The sequence below is a fragment of the Aphelocoma coerulescens genome, chromosome 9 (assembly GCF_041296385.1).
Source record: "Aphelocoma coerulescens isolate FSJ_1873_10779 chromosome 9, UR_Acoe_1.0, whole genome shotgun sequence".
In the NCBI taxonomy this organism is placed as follows: domain Eukaryota; kingdom Metazoa; phylum Chordata; class Aves; order Passeriformes; family Corvidae; genus Aphelocoma; species Aphelocoma coerulescens.
This window is the reverse complement of record NC_091023.1, coordinates 6,493,881-6,514,410: the sequence shown is the minus strand read 5'-3', so window position 1 is coordinate 6,514,410 and position 20,530 is coordinate 6,493,881. Positions and strand designations below refer to the sequence as shown.

The window sequence follows — 20,530 nt, the reverse complement described above, 5'->3', positions numbered from 1 at the left end:
TGGTTGGTGGTTTTTGTTTGCTTTTTTTTTGAGGGGTTTGGGGAGTAGATTGTTATTTCATCAATAGAGAGAGGAGTGGTGCTTCTGGGAAGGAACAGAGTCCTGAGTAAGCACAGAGCAGCATTAGGGACTTGGGTTTTTGCATTGTGTTTTCCCTTTGCCACTGGAGTTTTGTAGCTGTGGAGCGACGCTCAGGCTCGGCGCTGGCTGAAAGGATGTGAATCATTTTTCCTGCTTCCTGCAGCAGTTGAAAGTGCAGTGTGGCCCACTGCTCCTGAGGCACCGTGGCTGGCTGTGCTCAGTGGCAGCCACCGTGGTCACTGTGTGATAGCAGAGCAGCAGCTGTGCAGCCCTGCTGGGGGTGCCAGGCCCACCAGGTGTGCTGTGGGAGTGCTTGTGCCCTTTGGGTCTTAAAACCTTCTCTTTGAGACTAAGTGCATTCAGGAGCTTTCCAAATTCTGTGTCACTTTCTATAAAGCTTGCTGGGAACTAAAGGACATCCTGGGCACTCTGTAGAGGTACCCTAAGGCTCCTGAGGAGTCTTGGACTTCAATGAGAATGTGTGTTGGCTTAGTAAGAAATGCTGGTTCAACTGAGGGATTAATGAGTAGGAGGCTTGCAGCTGCTTGGGGAGTAGCAGCTCCTCAGCAGAAATTTGCTCCAGAATCCTAGATTTTGGTAACAAGCTGTGTGCTCCCTCTGCATGGATGAGGGGATTCAATTACGTTCCTTTTCTGACCAGTTAATCTGCTCCTGTGAACGACAGAGAGAATCTGGACCAGGCTCATGGGTGTAAAGCAGTCTCGGGCTCCTGGTACTGTGCTGGCATCTGCTGAGGATCTGTTGAGCAGGAAAGGAATCTGAGTATGTTGTTTTGGAAAGTGGCAGTGTGTTGGTAGATATTATCAATGTTGGGGTCAGCCATGAGTAATGAGGCTGCCAAGGGTGGTTGTAAACATCAAGTAACATTTGCAGGCCCAAAGGAGGCAAATTTCGCTCAACTTGTGTGATTCAGTCCTTGGTGAGACGTGGAGGCTGTGAACAACCTCTCCCCACTGGTGGAAGAGTTTGATGGGGCTGCTGATGGAGTTGATGTGTCTCTTCTGGGCTTCCCCCCCTTCTCAGTATGTGGAACATTGATTACAAAACCTGTTGCGTGGTGACCGTGGAAGGGGTTTCATAGTGACTTTGCTCAGCACAGGTTGGTTCTGGTGAACTTAGCTTAGGCTAGGAAGATTGGAAGGCTGAAGTAGTTTTATTTGTGTGTGTGTCTCAGTCATGGATGGTGCAAAGCCCAAAACACAGCCAGGCTTCCACAGGGGCCACAAGAAGCTGAAACCCATTCAGGAGCTCCTGAGTGGGCACACAGGCTCTGGGTGATGCCCAGTGATTTCCCTTCCCGCTCAGTGGGCACAGGCACATCATTTTAAGGATGCTTTAAGCTGTGCCTCTCTGGTGATGATTTTAAATTAGGCTACTCTGCTTTGTACTTCAGTGGTGCAGGAGCTTTGCAGCGTTCAGCTGGGGGTGACTGAATCTGTGCAATTCCTGAAGTGGCCTGTGAATGCATGTTTGAAGATGCCTTAGGTCTGAGCTTTCTCAGATACAAAGAAAACAACTCTCCTTGCTTTCTAACTTATATTTTAGCCAGAGACCAATGCAAAAACTATAAAACCACAAATTGAGTTAATTTTACACTTAAGAAATCTAAGGCCAGAAGGGATCAGTTAGTGTAATTACTTGTATGTTGTTGTTTTACTAAGTAGTTTTTGTTTGTAACCAAAGCAACTTGTATTTGCTTCTGGAAATACATTCTGTCTCACTTGACATTAAAAGAAAGGAAATACATTACTTCTTCTAGTGTCTAATTTCAATCTTTTTCCTTCTCATTTCAGACAATCTTGACCTACTATCTGGGTCTTGGCACTTAAGGCTCTATGTTTTGATTTAAAGACTTTTTGAAGCCATGACTTCCTCACCTGGTAAGTGAGCTATAGAACATGTGTAATGCAACATAGGCAGTATAACTAATCAAATCACCCTCAGTCATCATCTTGTTTAACTAAATTAACTTAGGCCTCAGGCTGTGAGGTGTATTTTCATGTTTGAATGTTTTCTGAACCAGCTTGGGGTTTTTTTAACCTCCTTAAAATGCAGTGCAATGAATTTCATTTGCTGAAAACTATAATGAAATGCTAATGTCGTATAGGGAGCTAAAATCTCATGGAAGGAGAGAGACAATTTTTCTCCTTTACTTTTTCTTTAGCTTAGCTCATGCAGAAGCCTGAGAAGCTCAAAGTGGACAATTTAGTGACACTATCCATTTAGATAACTGTGGACTCGGGAAGTTGCTAGAGGATGCAACTTGGAACCAGGCATCTCATGCAAAAAAAAAAGATAATATCTCTTAGGAGGAAGGGTAGGCTTCTGGTGAAGAGAGCTGGATTAGTGTGTGAATCCCTGCTTTTTCCATATGCTTCCTGCATGACCTTGTTGAAACTGTTGTGCTCTGCTGTGGAGCAAGATGAGAACATGAGTTGTGCTGCTCAGCCCAGTTGTTTTCATCTCCAGAGAAAAGAGCAAGTGGCTTGGACACAAGTTTCGGTGTGTTCCAGCAGCTGAACATGGGATTTGTAAAACCTGTGTGTCTGCAGGGTGGAGGAGCAGTCGGGACTGGAGAGCTGCTTCTGTGTGTGTGCAGAGCTGTGCTTGGACATGGGCCCAAACACTGGGAAATCCTGAAACTGGGCTCCAACAGCTGGAGCTGTCAAGAGTGGATGGCCCCTTGGGGATGTAGGGTTGTTTTCTGGGCAGAGTTTACCATAATGTGGCAAGGCTCTGGGTGCCAGGATTAACCAACACTCATTCCAGCACTTCTCATAGGAATAAATCCTCCTTTTTTGTGATGTTTGATACCATTCTGCTAACAGCAGCGTCTTGGGTGGTAAGAAATATAAGCTGTGTTACAGACAGGAACCAACTGCCTGCTTAGCAGAGATTTGCTGCATGATGTCTGTGCATCCCCTAGACCTGCTGCTGAGCCCTGGGCTGGTTTTATTCTTCTGTCCTTTTAATTGGAATAGAGACTGAAACATTTATTTGGAGAGGGAGACTCTGCAGAGAGCTGCAGAATACTTGCTAGTGGGAGATGAAAGAAGATGTAAGTTGATTTGTATGATTTAAAAGCTTGATCTTGCCTCCTGGCCAAAGGCTCTGATAAAAGACCTGGTACACGTTGCCAAGAGGCTGGGAGGAGGTTTGAACTCTAAGTCCTCCCAGCTGACCTGGTCTAACAAGGAGCATTTTTCCCCTGTAACAGGTGTGAGTGACTGACATGCAAAGAGAGGGGAAAATGAGCCCTTCTTTCTATTATTCTTCACCTGCATATCAAACGAGAGGAGTCCTGTTAGAGTGCTGCCTCTCTCTCCTTTTACAAGGCAGTGCGCACTGTCAGATCACACAGTCTGTTTGTATTACTTTGGAATGGAAAAGAATAAAGGCAGTTTCTATAAAGAAGGACTTGAAAAGGCTTCCCTGTTTTTTCATCAGAGCTGTTGGAAACCTTCCCTTCCCCACACTGCCCCTTCTCCAGTCCCACCCCCAAAATGGTCACCTCTTCCTGCCTTTGTCAAGAAAGTGTCAGATTTGACACCTTTGCAATAAGGTACAGAAATGCAAATGGACAAATCCAGCAACACCTAATCAGAGGATGTAAACTTTCTGTGAACCTAATTTGTGGATTTTGAAAAAAAAAGGCATATTGCTAACACGTTTCTAAAATGCTTTTGACACTACTGAAAAACTCCTAATAGTACTGCTCTGACCTGGCTTTTCTTTTCAGCCGGTGGAGGACTGGTAAGTGCTCAGGGGAAAGGCCTGTACTCCCTCTGCTCTTCCCAACCATTCCAGCTTTGGGAAAGCAGCTGTTCAGGTGGCCTCACAGCCCTGCTGCCTGTTTCTTCCTGCAGCAGAGGGAACGGGATGTGCCCAGGTCTCCAGCCGGTGTGGTCCATGTGCAGGGAGCCAGCCTGGGAAGGTTACCCTGGCTGTCGGAAGGACAGCAGCATAAGCAGGAATGGGCGAGGCAGCAGGTACCTGGGAAGACCAGCTTTGGCTCCCATTCTCCAAGGGCAGCAGAGGGCAAGGTAAGCACCATACCTGCAGTGCTGAGCAGAGATGACTTTGCTTCAAGCTGCCCCCCCATCCCTGCTGTAACCAAAGCTGGCACTTTCACGTTGACTCTGGGTTCTGTTTCTGTCACTAACGCGTCAGGATTTGCACTTGCTTTCACAGGAGCCCTAACACGAGGGTCTTTCATCTCATGGAAATGAAGCCAAGCCAAGCTGCCTCTGGTGTTCCCGCAGCAGCAGAGAGGCCAGAGTGGCTGCCCTGGGCCAGGATCAACCCTGGATGTCACTGCTGAAGGCAGTGAGGTCAAGGCAGTGTCTGAGTGCTGTTGTGAGCCACAGGCTCGGTCATGTTAAAAAACTGGGCCGTGGCTTCACCTCCCTCTAGAGGGTCCTTCATGGAAAGGGCCTTTTCCAGCCATTAAAAGCGAGGGGTTCTGGCTGAGCAGGGTAACAATACAGGGTGATGTGCGTGAACTGAGCTTGGAGTTACAGGAGGTCTGAGCTAAGCAGAGAGAGTGAAGTATCAAACAAGATGTGATACCTGAGGGAAATAGCTCAATATAAATAAACCTGGACTTGTGCTGGGGCTAGAGAGGTGCAGCCTCAGTCCAAGAGATCATCTGGTGTGGGGGGTGTTAGTTTTAGTGCAAGTGTCCCAAGCTTCATTTACACTTCAAAACCCTAACCTCCCTCCCTAAAGCAGAAAGGTCACTACAGAAGCTCTCTCCACCCCTTGCTCAGCTGGTTTTTACCCCTCTCCTCCCAGTTCAAAGGGAATTTAACACAACAGGGGATGAGGACCAAACATTCTGATGGACATCTTTGAGCAAGAACACCCACCTGAGGTAAAGAAAATTACAAAGGCAAGGCCTTGCCAGTATTTCCATTTCTATTTTTATTAATCTGTGGGGTTATTAACAAAGGTACATGTCCAGTCCCTTGGTCATTAAGTTGCTTCCTTTTTTGCTTGTTCTAGGTTTGGGAACTTCCATGTATTAAGACACTTTACAATCCTTTTTTTCCTCTTTACAATGACAGCTCTCTGAAAGGTATTGTATCGCAGCATAAATAACCTGGCATCTCCCCAAAGTAGGAACCAGGAGGGGTTAAACCTCATGCAGAAGAATGCTGAGGGTCCCCCCTCCAAGCCCCCAGAAACATTAAACAACACTTGCCAAATCCACTGCACACTCTATTCGATGGAGTCTGGTTTTGCTCTCAACAAAAAACAAACAAAAACCAAGCCACCCCCCTTGTGAAGTTATGTCCCAGAACAGGATTTGCCTAGCACTTCTGATGCTAGGGATGTACATGTATGAGCAATGCCTTCAGATGGCAGAGCAAGTAGAGTAGGTTTGAGACTGGCATCCAGACCAACCAGCCCCGAAATCTGTGGCCTAAGACCAACCTTAACCAGTGTGACCTTGCTCATGCAATAAACTTAAGTGTCTACTAGAATTAAACAAAAGAAATATTTGAATTCCAATACTTCATTCTTGTACTAAGCATTGTTAACTTAAGTGCTTAATTACCAGCATTGTTTCCATGGTACACAGAGACTGGTGTTAAGAGCCAACAACAAGGAGCTTGTTTTTTTAATGTTTTTAAATGAGTTAGAAGCACATCACATTACACAGTATATGCCATGTTGTGAATCCAGTTTTTTTATTAAAGATTAAAAATAAAAAACATTTGACACCCTAATATACATAAAGTCACAATAAACTCAAATGAGCTAAAAGCAAAATGTGCATAAAGACACTCATTTCTAAAAGGCACCCTGCCGCCAGTATCTTTTAAAATATTTGTCTAATTCCACCAGTTTTCTAGTTTTCTTTCCCTCCCCTAAAAGTGAGACTTTAGACTGCTACCAGGTACAGATACTACCCTCACTGCCACCTTTCAGGGGTTTGTGCTATCACTAGAACACTTAAAACCGTGCATGCAGACTTAGTTTGAGCCTCTCCTGGAATTAACCATCATGCTTTAAAATGCACAAGGGCTTTTTCTTAAAAGGGTAGCGGTATTTGGGCCACTTCGAAGGGCCAAGAAGAAAGAGACAGGGTTATAAAATAACTGCTATGCCTCCACCAGAGAGCTTTGCTACTACAAACCAACTCCCTCCTCCCCCCCATCCTCTCATAAAAACAACCCTAAAGTTACAAAATGCCACACACACACACACACACACGGATGAAATGTTAACGCGTTCGCTATTAGGCTGTCAGGGTGTGACAGCGTCGGAGTGCCCGTGCTGCAGTCCCCAGTCAGAGCGCTGCCAGCCGCGCACGCACACACACAGCACACGGCCACGCTCACACAGACGCGCGTGTGCGGCTGCAGCGGGGCACCCTGCCCTCCCCCACTGCGAGGTCTGCCTTCACTCCTCCGTTACCAGGGTCTCCACATGGATTTGGGCGAGCCGGGCGAGGGCAGGCCCTGCGTCTGGGACGCGTCCAGTCCGTCCGTGGAGGTCTGGCCCGGCTCGGCCTCCGCCTCGTCCGAGTCGGAGCAGGTCTCTTCGCTGGGGGAGGGCGAGAGCGCCGGGGCAGGCAGAGCCAGGCCCGGGCGGGCTTCGGCCGGCAGGGCCAGCATCTCGCCGGCGGGCCAGGGGCCCAGGGCGGGCTCCCCCAAAACGTCCGTGATCGAGTCCGGGCAGCCGCCCTCGTTGAGGGGCATGGACTCCAGCAGGTGGTTGAGCAGCTCCGCGGCCGTGGTGGCGTCGATGCCGGGGCAGCTGGAGACGAAGGTGTGCACCTCGTGCATGCACTGGATGTAGCCAGCGGCGAAGCGCTCGCTGGCGTCGAGGAGCCGCCGCCCGCCCCCTGCGCCGCGGGGGACAGAGAGGGGCGCGGGTGAGGCGCGGGCCGGGCCGGGCGCCCCCCGCCGCCCCCCGGGCCGGCACTCACCGCGGGTGCGGCGCTCCAGCACGGCCCGCACCCGCCGCACCGTCCGCTCCAGCACCTCCGCGTTCTCCAGCTTCGCCTGAAACTGACCCGGGGCGCCGCGGCCGTCAGCGCGGCCCCGGGCACCGCCGGCCCCCGCCCCGCCTCGCCGCTGCCTCACCTCGCTGTCGGCCAGCAGCAGCCGCAGCTCCCGCAGGCTCTCGTTGATGCGCGCCCGGCGCTTCTTCTCCACCAGCGGCTTCCTCGTCTGCGGGGACAACAGCGCCGTCAGCCCCCCCCCCCCCCCGCGCCCATCCCGTCTCGGCCCCGCCCGCCGCGGCCCCCACCGCTCACCCTTCGGTCAGCGCGGAGCTCCGCGCAGCCCTCGCCCCGCGGCGGGCGGTCCTTGCCCGGCGCCATGGCCGCGCCGCTGCCCCACTCGCTCCGCTCCGCGCCGCCGGCTCCGCGCCACTCCCGCCCCGCGCCGCCCTTTTTATACCCCGCGATTTGCATGTCAATGAGCCCATTGGCCGCGCCGCGCGGGCAGCGCCGAGCGTTGGCCGAACGGGCCAATGGCGGCCGCGCGCTTTGTCTGCGGCGGGGCGGGGTCGCCGGCGCTGGCGGCTGGAGCGGAGCGGCCCCGGCCCCGCCACCGCCCGGCGACTCCCGGCCCGGGAGCTGGGAGCGGGACGTGCCCCTGCCAGCAGCGTGCGGCTCCCCGAGGCGGTGGGGCACGTCACTCAGCCCCAATGAACCCCAAACCCCAACGCCCGCTACGGGTTCAGAGCCTTGGAATACCCGTGTGTGCGGCTGGGATGTTCATGGAAGGGAGGGCAGAGGGGGGCCGGCCAGTTGCCGGCGGGGACTGCCGGGCGTCAGCACCGACCTGGGCGTGGAAAGAGTCAGTCTGAGCCGTGACCGGGAACCCGTGGGGCTAGGCAGGCACTAGCTGGCTACGGACCCGGGCTTGTCCTGCCCCCATCCCAGTGGATGGGGCGGCTCTCAGGGCCCGGGTGTGGATGCCAGCCCGGGAGGACGCGCTCGTGTTGGCCGTGTCGCAGGGCAGTGCGAGGTACCATGGCTGCTCGCCGGTGCAGCTATGCCCTGGGGGCTGCCTGCCTTGTGGCCACGGGCAGCTGGGCCCAGAGTGCTCGGTGCCGGCCCTGGCGCGCCGCAGCCGCCCGCCTCCCGTGGCTGAAAGAGCCGGGCAGGCCAGCTTTGTGCGGGTAACTTGATGCTGATGACAGTTGGCAGCTGCAGTTCCCCCAGCAGACTGAGGCAAATAAAAGCATTAGGGCTCGTCCCCGAGGAGAGCGACAGGTGTTCGCTCCCGCTCCTTTGTTTCCCTCCTTTTATTCTCCTCGCTAATGCATGTCATATTTTTACCGCCCGAAGAAACGGGAGACGCGTCCCCCGCTTGAATCGGCACTGCCGGCACGGAGCCGCACGCTCGCCTCCCCTCTACGTGTCCGGCATAGTTCCCCTCCTGCCCCAGCTTCCTCGCCGTTTGTCTCGCCATGGAAAGCCCTCTGGTTTTTGGTGGCGCTGAGGTTTTCTTTACGGAGAGGTCTGGCATGAGTTGGAGCACCCACAGCTGCTCAGAGCCCCGGGACTCCGTTAGTTTTTATGGATCCGCACCTGGATCGGTGCCTGGTGAGTCCCGCGTGGCCCAGCGGGTACCGGCACGTGCTCTGGGAGAGGATGGGGTGCCTCTTACTTTGGCAGTCCCACTGTTGCTTAACACTGCTTTTCATCTTCAAAGTGCCGTATAAACCTCCGTGCCTGCACTGTGCTAATCCATGTGTGACAGAAAAGCAAGCTGGGATAGAGAAATTCAGCACTGTCTTCCCAAGGCCATCACGGAGTGCATAAGGGATAGAGCCAGTACGTGGGATATCCTGGATGGAGACCAAAGCTCAGACCACTCTTTATTTTGTATCGAAATGGACAGGAGGTGTTATTTTCAGAAAGGTGTTTCTGGTATGTTTCTTCCTTTTATGTTAAAGCATCAGTGCTTGGGTTTTGTCAGAGAGTCTGTTCAGTTGGTGACAAGTTTCCCTGCGCCAGGCAGGAGCAGAGTGGGATGTACTGGGGGCTGTATGTCTAAATCTGTCCTTCTACTTTTGATGCACCTAATTCTCTGTGTAACACAATGTGGAAACCAGCTCATTCTTTTTGATGATATAATTAATGGTGGCTAAGCAGAAATGCTGTTTGGACCAGGCCAGAACATTTTTGTATTTAAGTGAGTAGAGACACCTGTGACCGTTCTGTGTCTGGTTGATGCATACTTAGCCTACCTAACTGGCAGGGGAAAACCAGGATAGTATGTGTGCAAACTGCAGCAAAATAATGGGTGTCACAATTTTGAAGGAACTGTCCTCGTTCTGAACCAAAACGAGGCACATAAGGTCGTCAGAGGTGTAAAGAAACACACAGATGCACACACATTTGTGAAATGTCTGTAATCGTTGGTAAAAGATGAACTCCAAGCATTTGTGAGCTTGTTTTCTCTTCAGAGAAAGCTCAGCTTTTCCTGGAATGGGGGTGGGGGGAAGTGGGTGAGCCTGGTTGCTGGCTAGGGTAAAACCTCAACACACATGTGTTCAGGTGCTCAAACAGTGGGGTTAACACAGGTGTAAATCCTGCTGATTTACACAAGAGGCATTGCACTGCCATGGCTGCAGGTGCAGTCCCCAAACTTGTCAGGCCTCTTTACTGCAGGTGTTTGTATCAGTTGTGTTTCAGAGCTAACTTGGGTTAGAGATGCTGCATTGTTAATGTAGGAAAATGGGAAGCGAAGGAGCTCCCAAATTCACCCCAGTCGAGGTTCAGATGTGTCGGGACTTGGGTGATGAAAGTGGTGGCTGCTGAACAGCAGTGATTTCTCACAAGCCTCGATCTGAGGTTTTGAGCAGTGAGGAGCTGCAGGCACAAGGTAAGGACTTCTGGATGCACGAGGAGAATTCAGCAGCAAATCTTGGCTAAGAAAGGCCAGAGAGAGTTGGCCATGGCTATAACATCTGGTTTCTGTTCTGCCTGGGCAGGTGCTGATGGCAAGGCATTGTACACATTGCTGGCCCTTGTTCTGCACCATGTCTTTTTGTATTTTCTTTGAAAAGCTGCAGGTCAAATGAGTTGACAAATGCTGGAGATGTTTGTGCTGGGCATTAAAAATGTATGTGCCATAAATATCAGGGCATCGCTAGAGCTGCCATTGTGGAGGAGGAAGTCACTGCAGGCTATCTCCTCTAGCCCACAGGGACAATGTGACATTTTTGTGCTACTTTAAACAAGTTCCATCACATCAGGTGAAGCGAATCATGATAACCTCATGCATTTTAATGGAAATGTCAACTGCAATCTAGTAAAAGAAAACATTGCTTAGATACCTTGTCCAATACCTCGGTGCTTGTCCATGAGTGGTGGTTCCTGAGGATTTCACAAAACCCTTCAACTTATCTGTATTTTATCCATGTTAAGCCCATAGCCCATCCTGCTCCCTGCTGATGGGGAGGTATACGGATACTGCTTCCTCCTCCCTGAAGGGTGGGAGTTTAACCTTTGCTAGAGCAGGGAGCTCTGTCCTGCCAGAGACAGGCTCCTATACAAGCTATAAATTACAGTTTAGCCAAGGAACAGCATAGTTATAAGCAGAGGTAAGGGCATCAGGGCCTCACTGCACATGTTCTCCTGCAAGCCTGTGTGTGGAGCAGTATAACACAATGTATAATAACAGGCTTTAATTCTTTCTAGATAATGCATGATTACTAATGCAGCTGCAGTGACAGTGGTAAAAGCAACTGTGGGAGGCCATCCTGCAGCCTCAGCTATGTGCCATGTGTTTTGGAGGCCCAGGTAAATGGCAAATACTCATTTCTGACACGTAATGGCCTCACACACTTGTGTTTGAGTTGTCAGGTGCATTTGGAAAGTCTCTGGCTCCCAGAAGAACATTTACAGAGACATAATGAAACTCAAAACATTTTTGAGTACTCTACAGCCAAATGTGCTGCCATTCATGTTCTTGGACTGGAGTCAGGAGCTGACCCAGGCTCCGCATGGATAATATAATCAGGGCACAGGATAAAGACATGATGAGCATGCACAAGGTCCATTGGAAATGCTTGAGTAGTTTCTTTCATAAATGGTATAACATCTGTTGTCGCTGGAGGCACAAGTTCCTGTCAAAAAGACACGTCATCCTTATAAATATTAATGGTGCATATAAATGGTGGTGGATGTGAACTGTGGCGGATGTGAGGTTAATGGGTGAGCTGCTCCTTAGGCATCAGCTCGCTGTCATCGTACTTATTTCTACACTAACAAATACAAACTGTTTAGGTGGCAGAGCAAGCAAAAAGCTTTCTTCCCCCTCCTCCTCTCCCTGGGGTCCCTTCACAAATGAAATGTGTACTGTAATTAGTCTCTTGCCTTGTCACTGATGAAAATTAGTCCTGCTTGCAGAGCTGAGGAAGAGAGGAGCAAGGCTGGAGCTGGAAGAGCTGAGGCTGTAGGTGATAAATGAGGCAAATGAGGAAGGCAGTTGGGAGAAGTCTGCGGCATTCCCCATCAGCTTGATCCTAGCTGCCTTTAGTGCCATCGATTTCTCTGCTGTTAATAGCTGATGTTTGAGAGGAAAATAGGGTTGAATATCACCACTGAGCTGCTCTTGGACCCCAGTCTGTTTGTTACTGCAAATTGTGTTTGCTGCCTTGAGCACTGAGTTCCTGCTGCCCTTTTCAAAAACCATAAGGCTTTTCCTATCTTTATTTATTTATCAGCAGACTTGGCAGCAGTGCTAGCGTTCATCAGCTGGGGCACAGAAGAACAGTTCATGCCAGCCAAAACACTAATGAGTAGCATTCAAAAGGGTCTTATGTCCATTCACTGAAGAGCCCCAAGACTGCATTCGCTGCCTGTGGAAGCTCGGGGTCCTCTCTGCCTGAGAAGATGGGCCCAGCCTTCTGTCAAAGGTACTTTGCCTTTCTGCCATTTCAGAGGTGGTGATTTTCAAATGCAACAAATGGTGAGGGGCTGTGCTGAGCAAGCAGAGAGGAGAGCAGAGCCTCTCCTCGACAGTGAGTGATGGATGGGTGTTGTGCACTGGGGGGATCGCCCCAGCAAAACCTTCTGTGCCACATTTCTTACCTTGTCAACCTGTTGGGCTCCTACAGAGAGATGCCTAAACTCATAAAGTGTTGCAAACTGCTTCAGCTCCTGCCATTTAGCCTGTGCTCTGTCGTCAGTGACTGTGGCAGGATCCTGTGCCTTCAAGGTTAGACAGACCATCACTTGGGCACATTATGTTTGTGGCAGTTATTTCAGGGAGGTGAGTATAACTGTCTGAAGCAAGTATAGAGGGTTTTTTTTCAGTTGGATAAAAAAATGTAGTCTGCCTGTGGTGCTTCAGGGAGCAGTTTCATCGTGTTTCCAGGGAAGCCTCTTGTATTTGATTTCTCTAATATTTTTGGTAATTGAAAGTTATCTTTATCGTGGGGCTGTCTTCATCATAGGCTTTATGCTATGTTTGTAACAGGCATGCATGTATCACTAGTCCTCCCCTGCAAGATATTTATATTAGTTCCTAAATGCCTTACAGGCATCCTCATTAAAGTACATTTGCTTCAGAGAAGGCAGTGAACCCCTTAAACACAATCCTGACCAGGGCTGAAAGCTTTTAAAGTGTGTGCCCTTCAGAGAATATTTCTTCTGACATGCAGTCTGTGCCCAGGGTAACTCCCAGTCTGTACCTCTGGCAATGACACTCCAAGTTTGTTGACAGGACACAGGTTTTATTTTTATCAGATTAACATGTACATAATCAGGCTCTGAACTTTGCTCCTGTGTGTTTTGTGAAATGCTCTGGAAAATGCCCCCTTTCACTGTCCCTCAGAGGTTTGCATTCACATTACAAATTACATATCTGTAGGTGGGGAAAAGTCCTGTTCCCTAGGGGAAGTTTGTGAGATTCTTTCTAGCAATGACAGAATACATTTTATGGTCAATTTTGATAAACACTGGTCTTTTCTAAGTCAAAACGAGAAATATTTTAGAAGCAGAGACCAACTGAGAGTCTTGGCACCCCATTTTGTGTTTTGCACAAGTACTGGGTTTCATCCAGCTGCAGGGGATGCCTCAGATTGGACAGATGTGTTTTCTGGAGGTATCCATGAACAACCTAGGACATGGCCACAGCAACAGATATTTGTGGATCTTGTCCTAACTGTGCCATACTCTGGCTCTGGGCTGGTGTTTCTTCAAGGAGGTGACACTCTAGCCCAGGGTCCTTTTAGTGGTAAGGAAAAAGGAATCTGAGGGCTTGGTCTGCTGTGTACTATGGAAGAGGGTGTTTTTTAACTACTCTAAGTTTAGAGTGGATTTTAGCCTTGCTGCCCTGCACAGCTCATCTGTTTGGCATAGTGCTCACTTAATTTATGCTCGTGGTTGAGTCCCTTAAGCCTCTGCAAAAGCTCCTTGCATCCATTTTGGTGAGGAGCCATCGTTAAAGTGGTGCTGGAAGGCATTGATAGGTGGCTGTGTGAAGGAAGATTAGCAAGCAGATTTGAACGAGCAGGTGAGTGCTATCATTCCCTCCTCTCCAGATGTATTTGTCCTTTCTGGAGAAGCTTAGCACAGTTTAAGAGGAGCATAATATTTTTGAATACTAGGACTAAGAAATTGCTCTGGAACTTGAGCACAGAGAAGCATAAACTCTACAAGGTGCTCCTTCACAGCTTGCTGACACAGGCAATGCACAGCTGAACCCTGCCAGCCTCAGAGCAAGGGGCTGCAGCTGGCTGGGAACACGCTGCCTCCAGCTCCACTGGGAGACCAGTGTGGAGCTGGCAAGCTAGGCCCAGTAAATGTCACTTGGGCTACTTGTGGGTGTCAGAAACAAACACATTCAGAGATACTGCAAATGATGGGTAGATATATTCTGTCTGGATAGGGCCAGTGAATGTTAACTGTCTGGATTTCTTGTTCCCAAAGGCTCGATGGGTTCCCAAGTCTCATAAACATGATGCAGGATTACAACTTGCAGAGGAGAACATAATTCCTCTGCTTAGATCATCATTTTTCTTCATGTCTTTTTTTTAGTGGGACTGAGGTGTTTGCAGAAAAATGCAAAATGTCTTCCTGCTGTTTTTCCATGTGCTGACTTTTGGTCGTGTGAGGCTCCTCAGTACTTTCACTCACCTCTCAGCTGTTGTGGGAGGGCGATGGAAGGGACCTGCTGAGAGCTGGTGGGAAGGTGCTGTGCCTCCAAAATCGTTAAGAAATGACAGCTGCTCCCATGATTCTGCCTGTGTCAGTAGGCACAGGGCACTGCAGCCAGCTCACCTGACTAGTCACAAATCACAGAAGCAAAAAAGCTCAGGAAAGAACAGTGGAATCAGGGTAAGTCAGGAACACCATGTAGGCTCCTATTTATGCTTTGCAGGGTGACTTAAAAGAGAAAAAATGCTAGTTCATATTAAACCACGTTATTTTTTATAGAGAATTAAAAGTGCTTTATTCTGGTTTGGGGGTTGGTTTGTTTTTATTAAAGTCTGGAGAAAGGGCAGCAGTATCCCTGCAGCACACCTGGTTTAATGGAGCACGTTGGGAAGGGGTTCATTTACACAAAGACTCCAGGATCCAGTTTAACTGGACTCTGAAAGGGCTAGTTTTGGGGGTGAAGCCATTTTATTGGCTTCTGGAGATTACTCGATGTTCCATAAACTCCAGTAAAAATTTCTGAGCACAGCTGTAGCTTCTGTGTCCTTGCAATTAATAGAAAAGCAAACACCAAGTTTGCTCACATGCACATACAGGGGGTTCTGAGCAGAGTGGTAGGACTAGATCCACTAGAGCCTAGTGCACATTGCTGGGTCAAATCAAAATCCCCATGATACATGGCCTAAAACTGTAATTAGAGGGCAGATCTGCAAAACCACATACCAACTGAAAATGTGGGCAACTCTGCCTGGGCTGTTCTTTGTTTTCTTCCCTCCAGCCCTTTCAGAGGAGTGCTGTGTAGTCTGCTGGGGCTGTGTGAGGGGTGGGGTGGCTTGTCCCCAGAGCTGCTGAGCTGCCTGGATCCCTCAGCAAGCTCATGTGACAGCTGTGCCCTCAGTTGGATGTTGGGGAGCAAGAGCTCTGGGGTTGTGACCGGTGGCTTCCTAAGTGTATCACAAGAGGCACATGCTGGAGAAGGTGCAGAAGGTGGCCCTTGCTCCAGGTGGTCTGTAAAATACCCCTGGCTTATAGGGGTACGTAGTACAAACTTTGTTAGGAATATTGTTTCAGGCTGTAAAGGGAAATCAGTGAAGCTTGCCCTCAGAGACACCTCCAGCTCCTGCCCTGCTGGCCATCTACTCTGACACCTCCCTGAGCTTTGTTCTTCAAGGCTTTCTGGACAGAGTTCAGGATCAGGGAAGAAATCAACTTGTTAATCCCACACCTCCATGCTGAATGCCTGGGATCAAACCATCCCCCTACAAGATGTAGGCTTAAGCAGTTGGCCAACACCAAACCCCCAGTTGCCTGGTCTTGAGCAGAGCTCACTTCCTGTCTCTAACACCTGTAATTAGAGACAAGCCCAGGAGAAACAGGACTGATTCCTTGAAGAGCTCATCTGGAGGATCAGGAAGGACAGAGCAGATGGTTTCAAGTACAAGCTCTGAGGTAGGCTTAAGCTGGGTGGAGTCAGCCCTCAGGCTTGACCCTAGACATCAGTGTAAACAGATCCTCTGGGCACTCTTATTATGGAGAGCAAAGGCAACACTGCAAGTCCCTACCTGCCAGTGCTTGACATTCAGCCAGCGCAGACTGGGCAGGTAGGGCTGAGCTGCCTCCTGCAGCAGCCTGGGAGCAGCCTGGGCCTCGCCTTGCTGACAGTGGAGGACTGGCTTGTCCGTGGGCATGGCAGGGACCTGGGGCATGGGGGCTGCAGAGTGGGACCACTGCAGGGCCAGGGCCCAGCCCCCGTGGACAGCAGAACACAGCACGGCTGGACTGGGCCAGTGCAGGGCCCTGTGTGCTTCTGCTGGGAGAGATCAACAGGTCACAGCATCCTCTGGGAGAGTGTCTCCACAGACGCTGATGCAGCTCCTTATGGAGCAAGGAGACAGGACTTTGGTCCTGGTGTGGCACTCCCCCAATCGAGAGCCCTTTTGTTGGAGTGGGATGTATACCTGCCCCTCTGCCTGCCCTCTTGTCCCTCTGGTGAGGAGCAATCAGCCCAGGAGGGCAGGGGATGACATGTGGTAATGGTGGATGACTTCTGAACATGTTTCTGCCTGGTAGTATCCTGCAGCATCCTGAGCGTCTTTGGGTTCTCACCGTTCTTCCTCCCATCTCTCCCAAACAGCTCTGCACCCTCTGGAGCCAGGTCAGACAGATGCACAGAGGTTCTAGTCCTGCTCTTTTGCTGCTTTTCCTCAATCATCTGCCACTCACATATTCCTTAATATTCTCTATACTGCCAAAAGTGTGTGGTGCTTGTTGGGGAAACTCTCTGGTGATAAATGTAGTCCAAAGTGCAAGTGGAAGAAGCTGTGACGAGTTTCTCTTGGCACTCATGTGGGTTGTGTTTAGCAGGTCCTGCGAGTGCTAGAGCGTGTGGTTTCCTTCAGCATCTCCCCACAGCTATGCTGACACAGTTGTCTCTCCTAGAATCCTGCCTGTTTTCTACGATTTTCTCTTCTAGGTAAAGTTCCTATATTATGATGACTCTTTTGGTTTTATGTGTTCATTTATTTCTTATGGCTTTTTATAGAAGAGTTGGAAGGAGAAAGAGAAGAGAAGGAACTGAGAAGGAACCTAAACATCCACCATCTAACCATAGTGTCTGGGAGTTAAGTCTCTTAAAAGGAAGATCTAGGAAACCCATATGCTTAGAAAGAAGCTACGTGGGACATTGTGTGGGCGTATCTGAAACCCTCCTAACCCCTGGAGCTGATCTAAGGCTTCAGACAGGCACTCATCCATCCTGGATCTAGACCCTTCCTGTGAGGGTGGGCATGCACAGGGCCCGTGGGTAGCACTGCTTCCACCAGGATAGGGGCTGCCCTTGCTGTTGTAGTCTCTTGGCAAGCCCTGTCTGGCATCAAGTAAGAGACTTGCTTTCAATTTTTCCTTTTAGGCCAGACAAACCCACCTCTTGGGATTGTGAAAGTAAGGAGGGAAGGGGAATGTGGACCATGGGTTAGGGTTTAAAATAGGAGAACTGTAGTTTCATGTCCTGGCTAGAAGGCTGCTTTTATTCTGTTTTTGTTGGGTCCCAGGAAAAGGCTTTACGATGTTTGTGTTCAGGCCCAAGTGGGGAGGGCAACTGAATGATTTACTCGAGTGCGATCTGCCTCTTTGTTGTGTCAATAATGTTATTTGCACAGAATTCATCTGAAGGAGGAAGCGATCTTGAAAGCTTCTAAATCAGAGTTTCCTGCTCCTTCTCCAGACAGAGGCACTACCTGAGGCTCCCCAAGGGAAGATGGGCCCCATGGTGGTGTGTGGTAGTCCCTGGGGAGGGCAGGACAAACTTCATTCAAGATTGTAGCAGATGGCCATCCCTGTGCAGCAGCCTGAGCAGGGCTGGCACCCTGGACCCATGTGTTTTACACTGAGCAGCTCGCTAATGCTCATTATTGTAAGTTATTGAATGGTCTCTTTCCACCCTGAACTGCTCAGTAGTTCACTGCAACACCTCTTCCATGGTCCTGCTGGACTGAATTTTTCCATGGTAGACTGCCCAGCATCAGGCTGCTTCATAGCTCCAGAAATGCTGAGTGCTGGACTATGGGCAGGACTCGGGATCTGTGCAGTGACAACTGCAGTAACATCCAGTTCTGGGACCCCAGCGTGGGAGGGTTGGGAGGGGAGGAGGAGGGGGTCCAGTAGGGAACTACCAACATGGTCAGGACCTGGGGAAAGGGGGCTTGTTTAGTCTGTTCAAGAGAAGGCTGAGGGGAATCTAGCAACATCCCATAGCTCCTGGAGTGCAGTTACAGAGCTGGTGGAGTCAGGCTCTTCCTTCCCATCAGTGACAGCTCACAAACCTAGGGGTCACACAATGCAGCTTGCAAGGTTCAGATTAGATATTGGGAAACCCTTCTCCCCCAGGGTTGATGCAGCACTGGGACAGGTTGCCCAGAGAGGTCAGGGAATCTCCCTCCAGGGTGGCTTTTGAGGCTCAATTAGATGAAGCTACACACACCCTGATCTGCTGTTGGCAATGGCCGTGCTTCAAGGAGATTTGGTCTAGAGACCTCCATTGGTCCCTTCCAAAAGGCTTTTCAGTCACTCTGTTCACTCTGGTAAGACTGCCAACATGCTGTCAGAGTTTTCAGGAATTTCTGGATCAAAATACTTGGTGGTTTTTGTCTGACACAGTAACCCAGATCTAGATGGAAGCTGTCTGCTCCAGTTTCCCAGGGCAATATGATCTCAATATGAAGATTATTGGTCCAGGAAAGGGAATAGATGTGGAAAAGAGTCACTTTTGCCCCCTGACCAGGAGGTGGGTGTGAGGGGAGGGAGCTATTATAGCAGGCCAAGGTGGCTGGAATTCTGTGTGAACCCACTTAGGATTTTGGAATAGAAGCAAGGCAAGGTTTTCTGGGCAGGAGCAGGCCTGGTGCAGTGTGTGCAGCGATGTGTGCAGGAGACCCTGGGGCAGTAACAACACCTGTCCTTAGCACTTGTGCAACACAAGTAGCCAGTGAAAGAGAGGAGAGGTGACACAGAACTATATTTAATATATTTTGTGATGTACTGTGAGCCTCCAGGAGAAAGTCTCCTCCTGCACTTGTCACCTAGCAAGCTTCTCTGGGAGTAGTGACACTTGATTCTCTGTGGCTTTGTGTTGTCTAATTGGATCCTCTCTCCTTTGTGCCCATACTTTGCGGCTCTGCATCACAGCAAAAGGAAAACACCCCCTTGCAGGACCTCTCACTTTGGCCGAGATGCCCATGTTGACAGAATTTACATGAACTTCATTTCCTCATATTTTTTTTTCTTCCTTGTTCCTTTGTTAAATTTATCTGGAGAAGCTGAACATTACTGGGAGAGGATTGACTGAGGCTTGTGGCAGGATTTTTTCCTTTGGGGAGAGGAGGGAGAGTCCAGGGAACCCAGCAGTTTATCCATGTCCTGTTATCTGCATATCTTTAATTTAATCATCACAAATATGTCATCATTGCTGAAGTCATAATTAAGTTCAGCATTTTACTGTCAGCATAATTGTATGAACCGTCTTCCTGTCTTGCTATGTCTTGAAATACAGTCTCTTTTATAGGCTCTCTGCCAAGTTATTTAATTTTAATGCTGTTGGAACCAGGTTTTTAAAACGCACCTCAAACACAGTAAATACACTGCATTCCCAGGGCCTGCCTTGTTTCTGTACATGAATGAGATCAGCTGAACAAGCCAAGCATGAAGATGTTGTACAGCTGAGCCCTTGCGCAGGGCTGCACTTGGTGGCACTGAGCCACCTCGGTGTCCCCTGGCTCTGCTGCAAACAGCTCATGGTGCTCCAACTTTTCCAGGAAGACCTGTAAAACTTCCATATTTTTTTCTTAAAATCTAGGTTGCCACAAGAGGTTTGTCCTCCAGTGAACTGCATTTCTCCAGCCTAAGTGTTTTCACAGCATGGCCTTGTCTTAGGGGAGTGAAGAAGAAAGGGCACCTGGCCCTGCAGGGTGCTGTGGAGGGTGTCCTGGGGGGCAGCAAGAGGGGCACCCCCGGGAGAGCCCTCTTGGTCCTCTGCTGCTTGGGAGCTGCTGAGGGATGTGATTTGTCTGGACAGACTGATGGCTTCCTTTGCCAGGAGAAGCTGTAGCTCAGCAGGGGGCTCTTCTGGCAAATGCTGTACAGTGCTAATTAGCCCTTGGTTGGCCTCCAGCCCTTGCTTGTTTGTTTGCTTGTTTGTTTGCTTGTTTGTTTTTCTTGCACTGACTCATCTTACTCCAAAGATACAGCAAACATGTCATGAGCTGCCTGTTTCAGCCATTATCCATGTTGTTGCTGATATAACCATCCCATAAAGAAAAGAGATTTAATTCTGACCTTCCCCATTAATGCCTGTCCCCTTTCCAAATCCTTCAGGAACTGGGTTTGTAATACAGCTCCTCGTTTCCCCCTTTACCTCAGACAACCACACTGGTGTGTGAAGCATGCAGAGGAGCTGAGGTACAAAGAGAAAATCCCCTGGTCTCTATTCCTTCCCTGTGAACAGTAGGGATGTACTGACTGCTCTTCTGTCTGCTGGACCTCAGACACATGAGGAATGGTGGTGGGCAGAGTGCTGAGTGACCTGAGGGTGTCTGGGAGGGAGTCACACACACTGCCCAGTCCTTGGGGTGAGGACAAGGCCTCTTCTGTATTCCATCCTCTGGGCTCCATGTGTGGTGTTTCCTAAGGGAGTGATGGTCCAAACCTGTGCTGGCAGCAGTGTGCAGGGAGGTGAGGCTCAGATGAGTGGGCAGTGCCAGCCCACTGCTGGCTGGTCCTGTGTGCCCTCGTTGCTGTGGC

General features: G+C 49.8%; 2 protein-coding genes across 4 annotated transcripts in view; one reads left to right on the top strand and one right to left on the bottom strand.

Moving 5' to 3' along the window:
- Positions 1-5,695: 5,695 nt before the first annotated feature.
- Positions 5,696-7,528, bottom strand: HES6 (hes family bHLH transcription factor 6). Of its 3 annotated transcripts, XM_069024704.1 has the most exons (4): positions 7,370-7,476; positions 7,197-7,283; positions 7,040-7,121; positions 5,696-6,955 (listed from the first exon to the last, which is right to left on the bottom strand). In XM_069024704.1, exons 1-4 carry the CDS (start codon positions 7,433-7,435, stop codon positions 6,522-6,524), a joined length of 669 nt encoding a protein of 222 aa, XP_068880805.1. In that variant the 5' UTR covers positions 7,436-7,476; the 3' UTR covers positions 5,696-6,521. The 3 variants fall into 3 exon arrangements, with proteins under 3 accessions (XP_068880805.1, XP_068880803.1, XP_068880804.1); XM_069024702.1 differs by having other exon boundaries at positions 5,696-7,121; positions 7,370-7,528; XM_069024703.1 differs by having other exon boundaries at positions 7,040-7,283.
- A 2,299-nt stretch (positions 7,529-9,827) lies between these two features.
- Positions 9,828-20,530, top strand: part of CAB39 (calcium binding protein 39) — an 83,588-nt gene continuing 72,885 nt past the window's right edge. Inside the window, exons 1-3 of the mRNA XM_069024121.1 lie at positions 9,828-9,953; positions 10,772-10,873; positions 11,800-11,991. The gene's annotated coding sequence lies outside the window, so the exon portion shown is untranslated. The remainder of the gene's footprint in view (positions 9,954-10,771; positions 10,874-11,799; positions 11,992-20,530) is intronic.

Excerpts from the sequence above, each read along its gene's own strand:
- HES6 (XM_069024702.1), bottom strand. The coding sequence starts at position 7,528 with ATGCAAATCGCGGGGTATAAAAAGGGCGGCGCGGGGCGGGAGTGGCGC. Across the intron at positions 7,284-7,369 it reads AGCTCCGCGCTGACCGAAGG|ACGAGGAAGCCGCTGGTGGA; the intron begins GTGAGCGGTGGG and ends TTGTCCCCGCAG. Across the intron at positions 7,122-7,196 it reads TGCTGCTGGCCGACAGCGAG|TTTCAGGCGAAGCTGGAGAA; the intron begins GTGAGGCAGCGG and ends GCCCCGGGTCAG.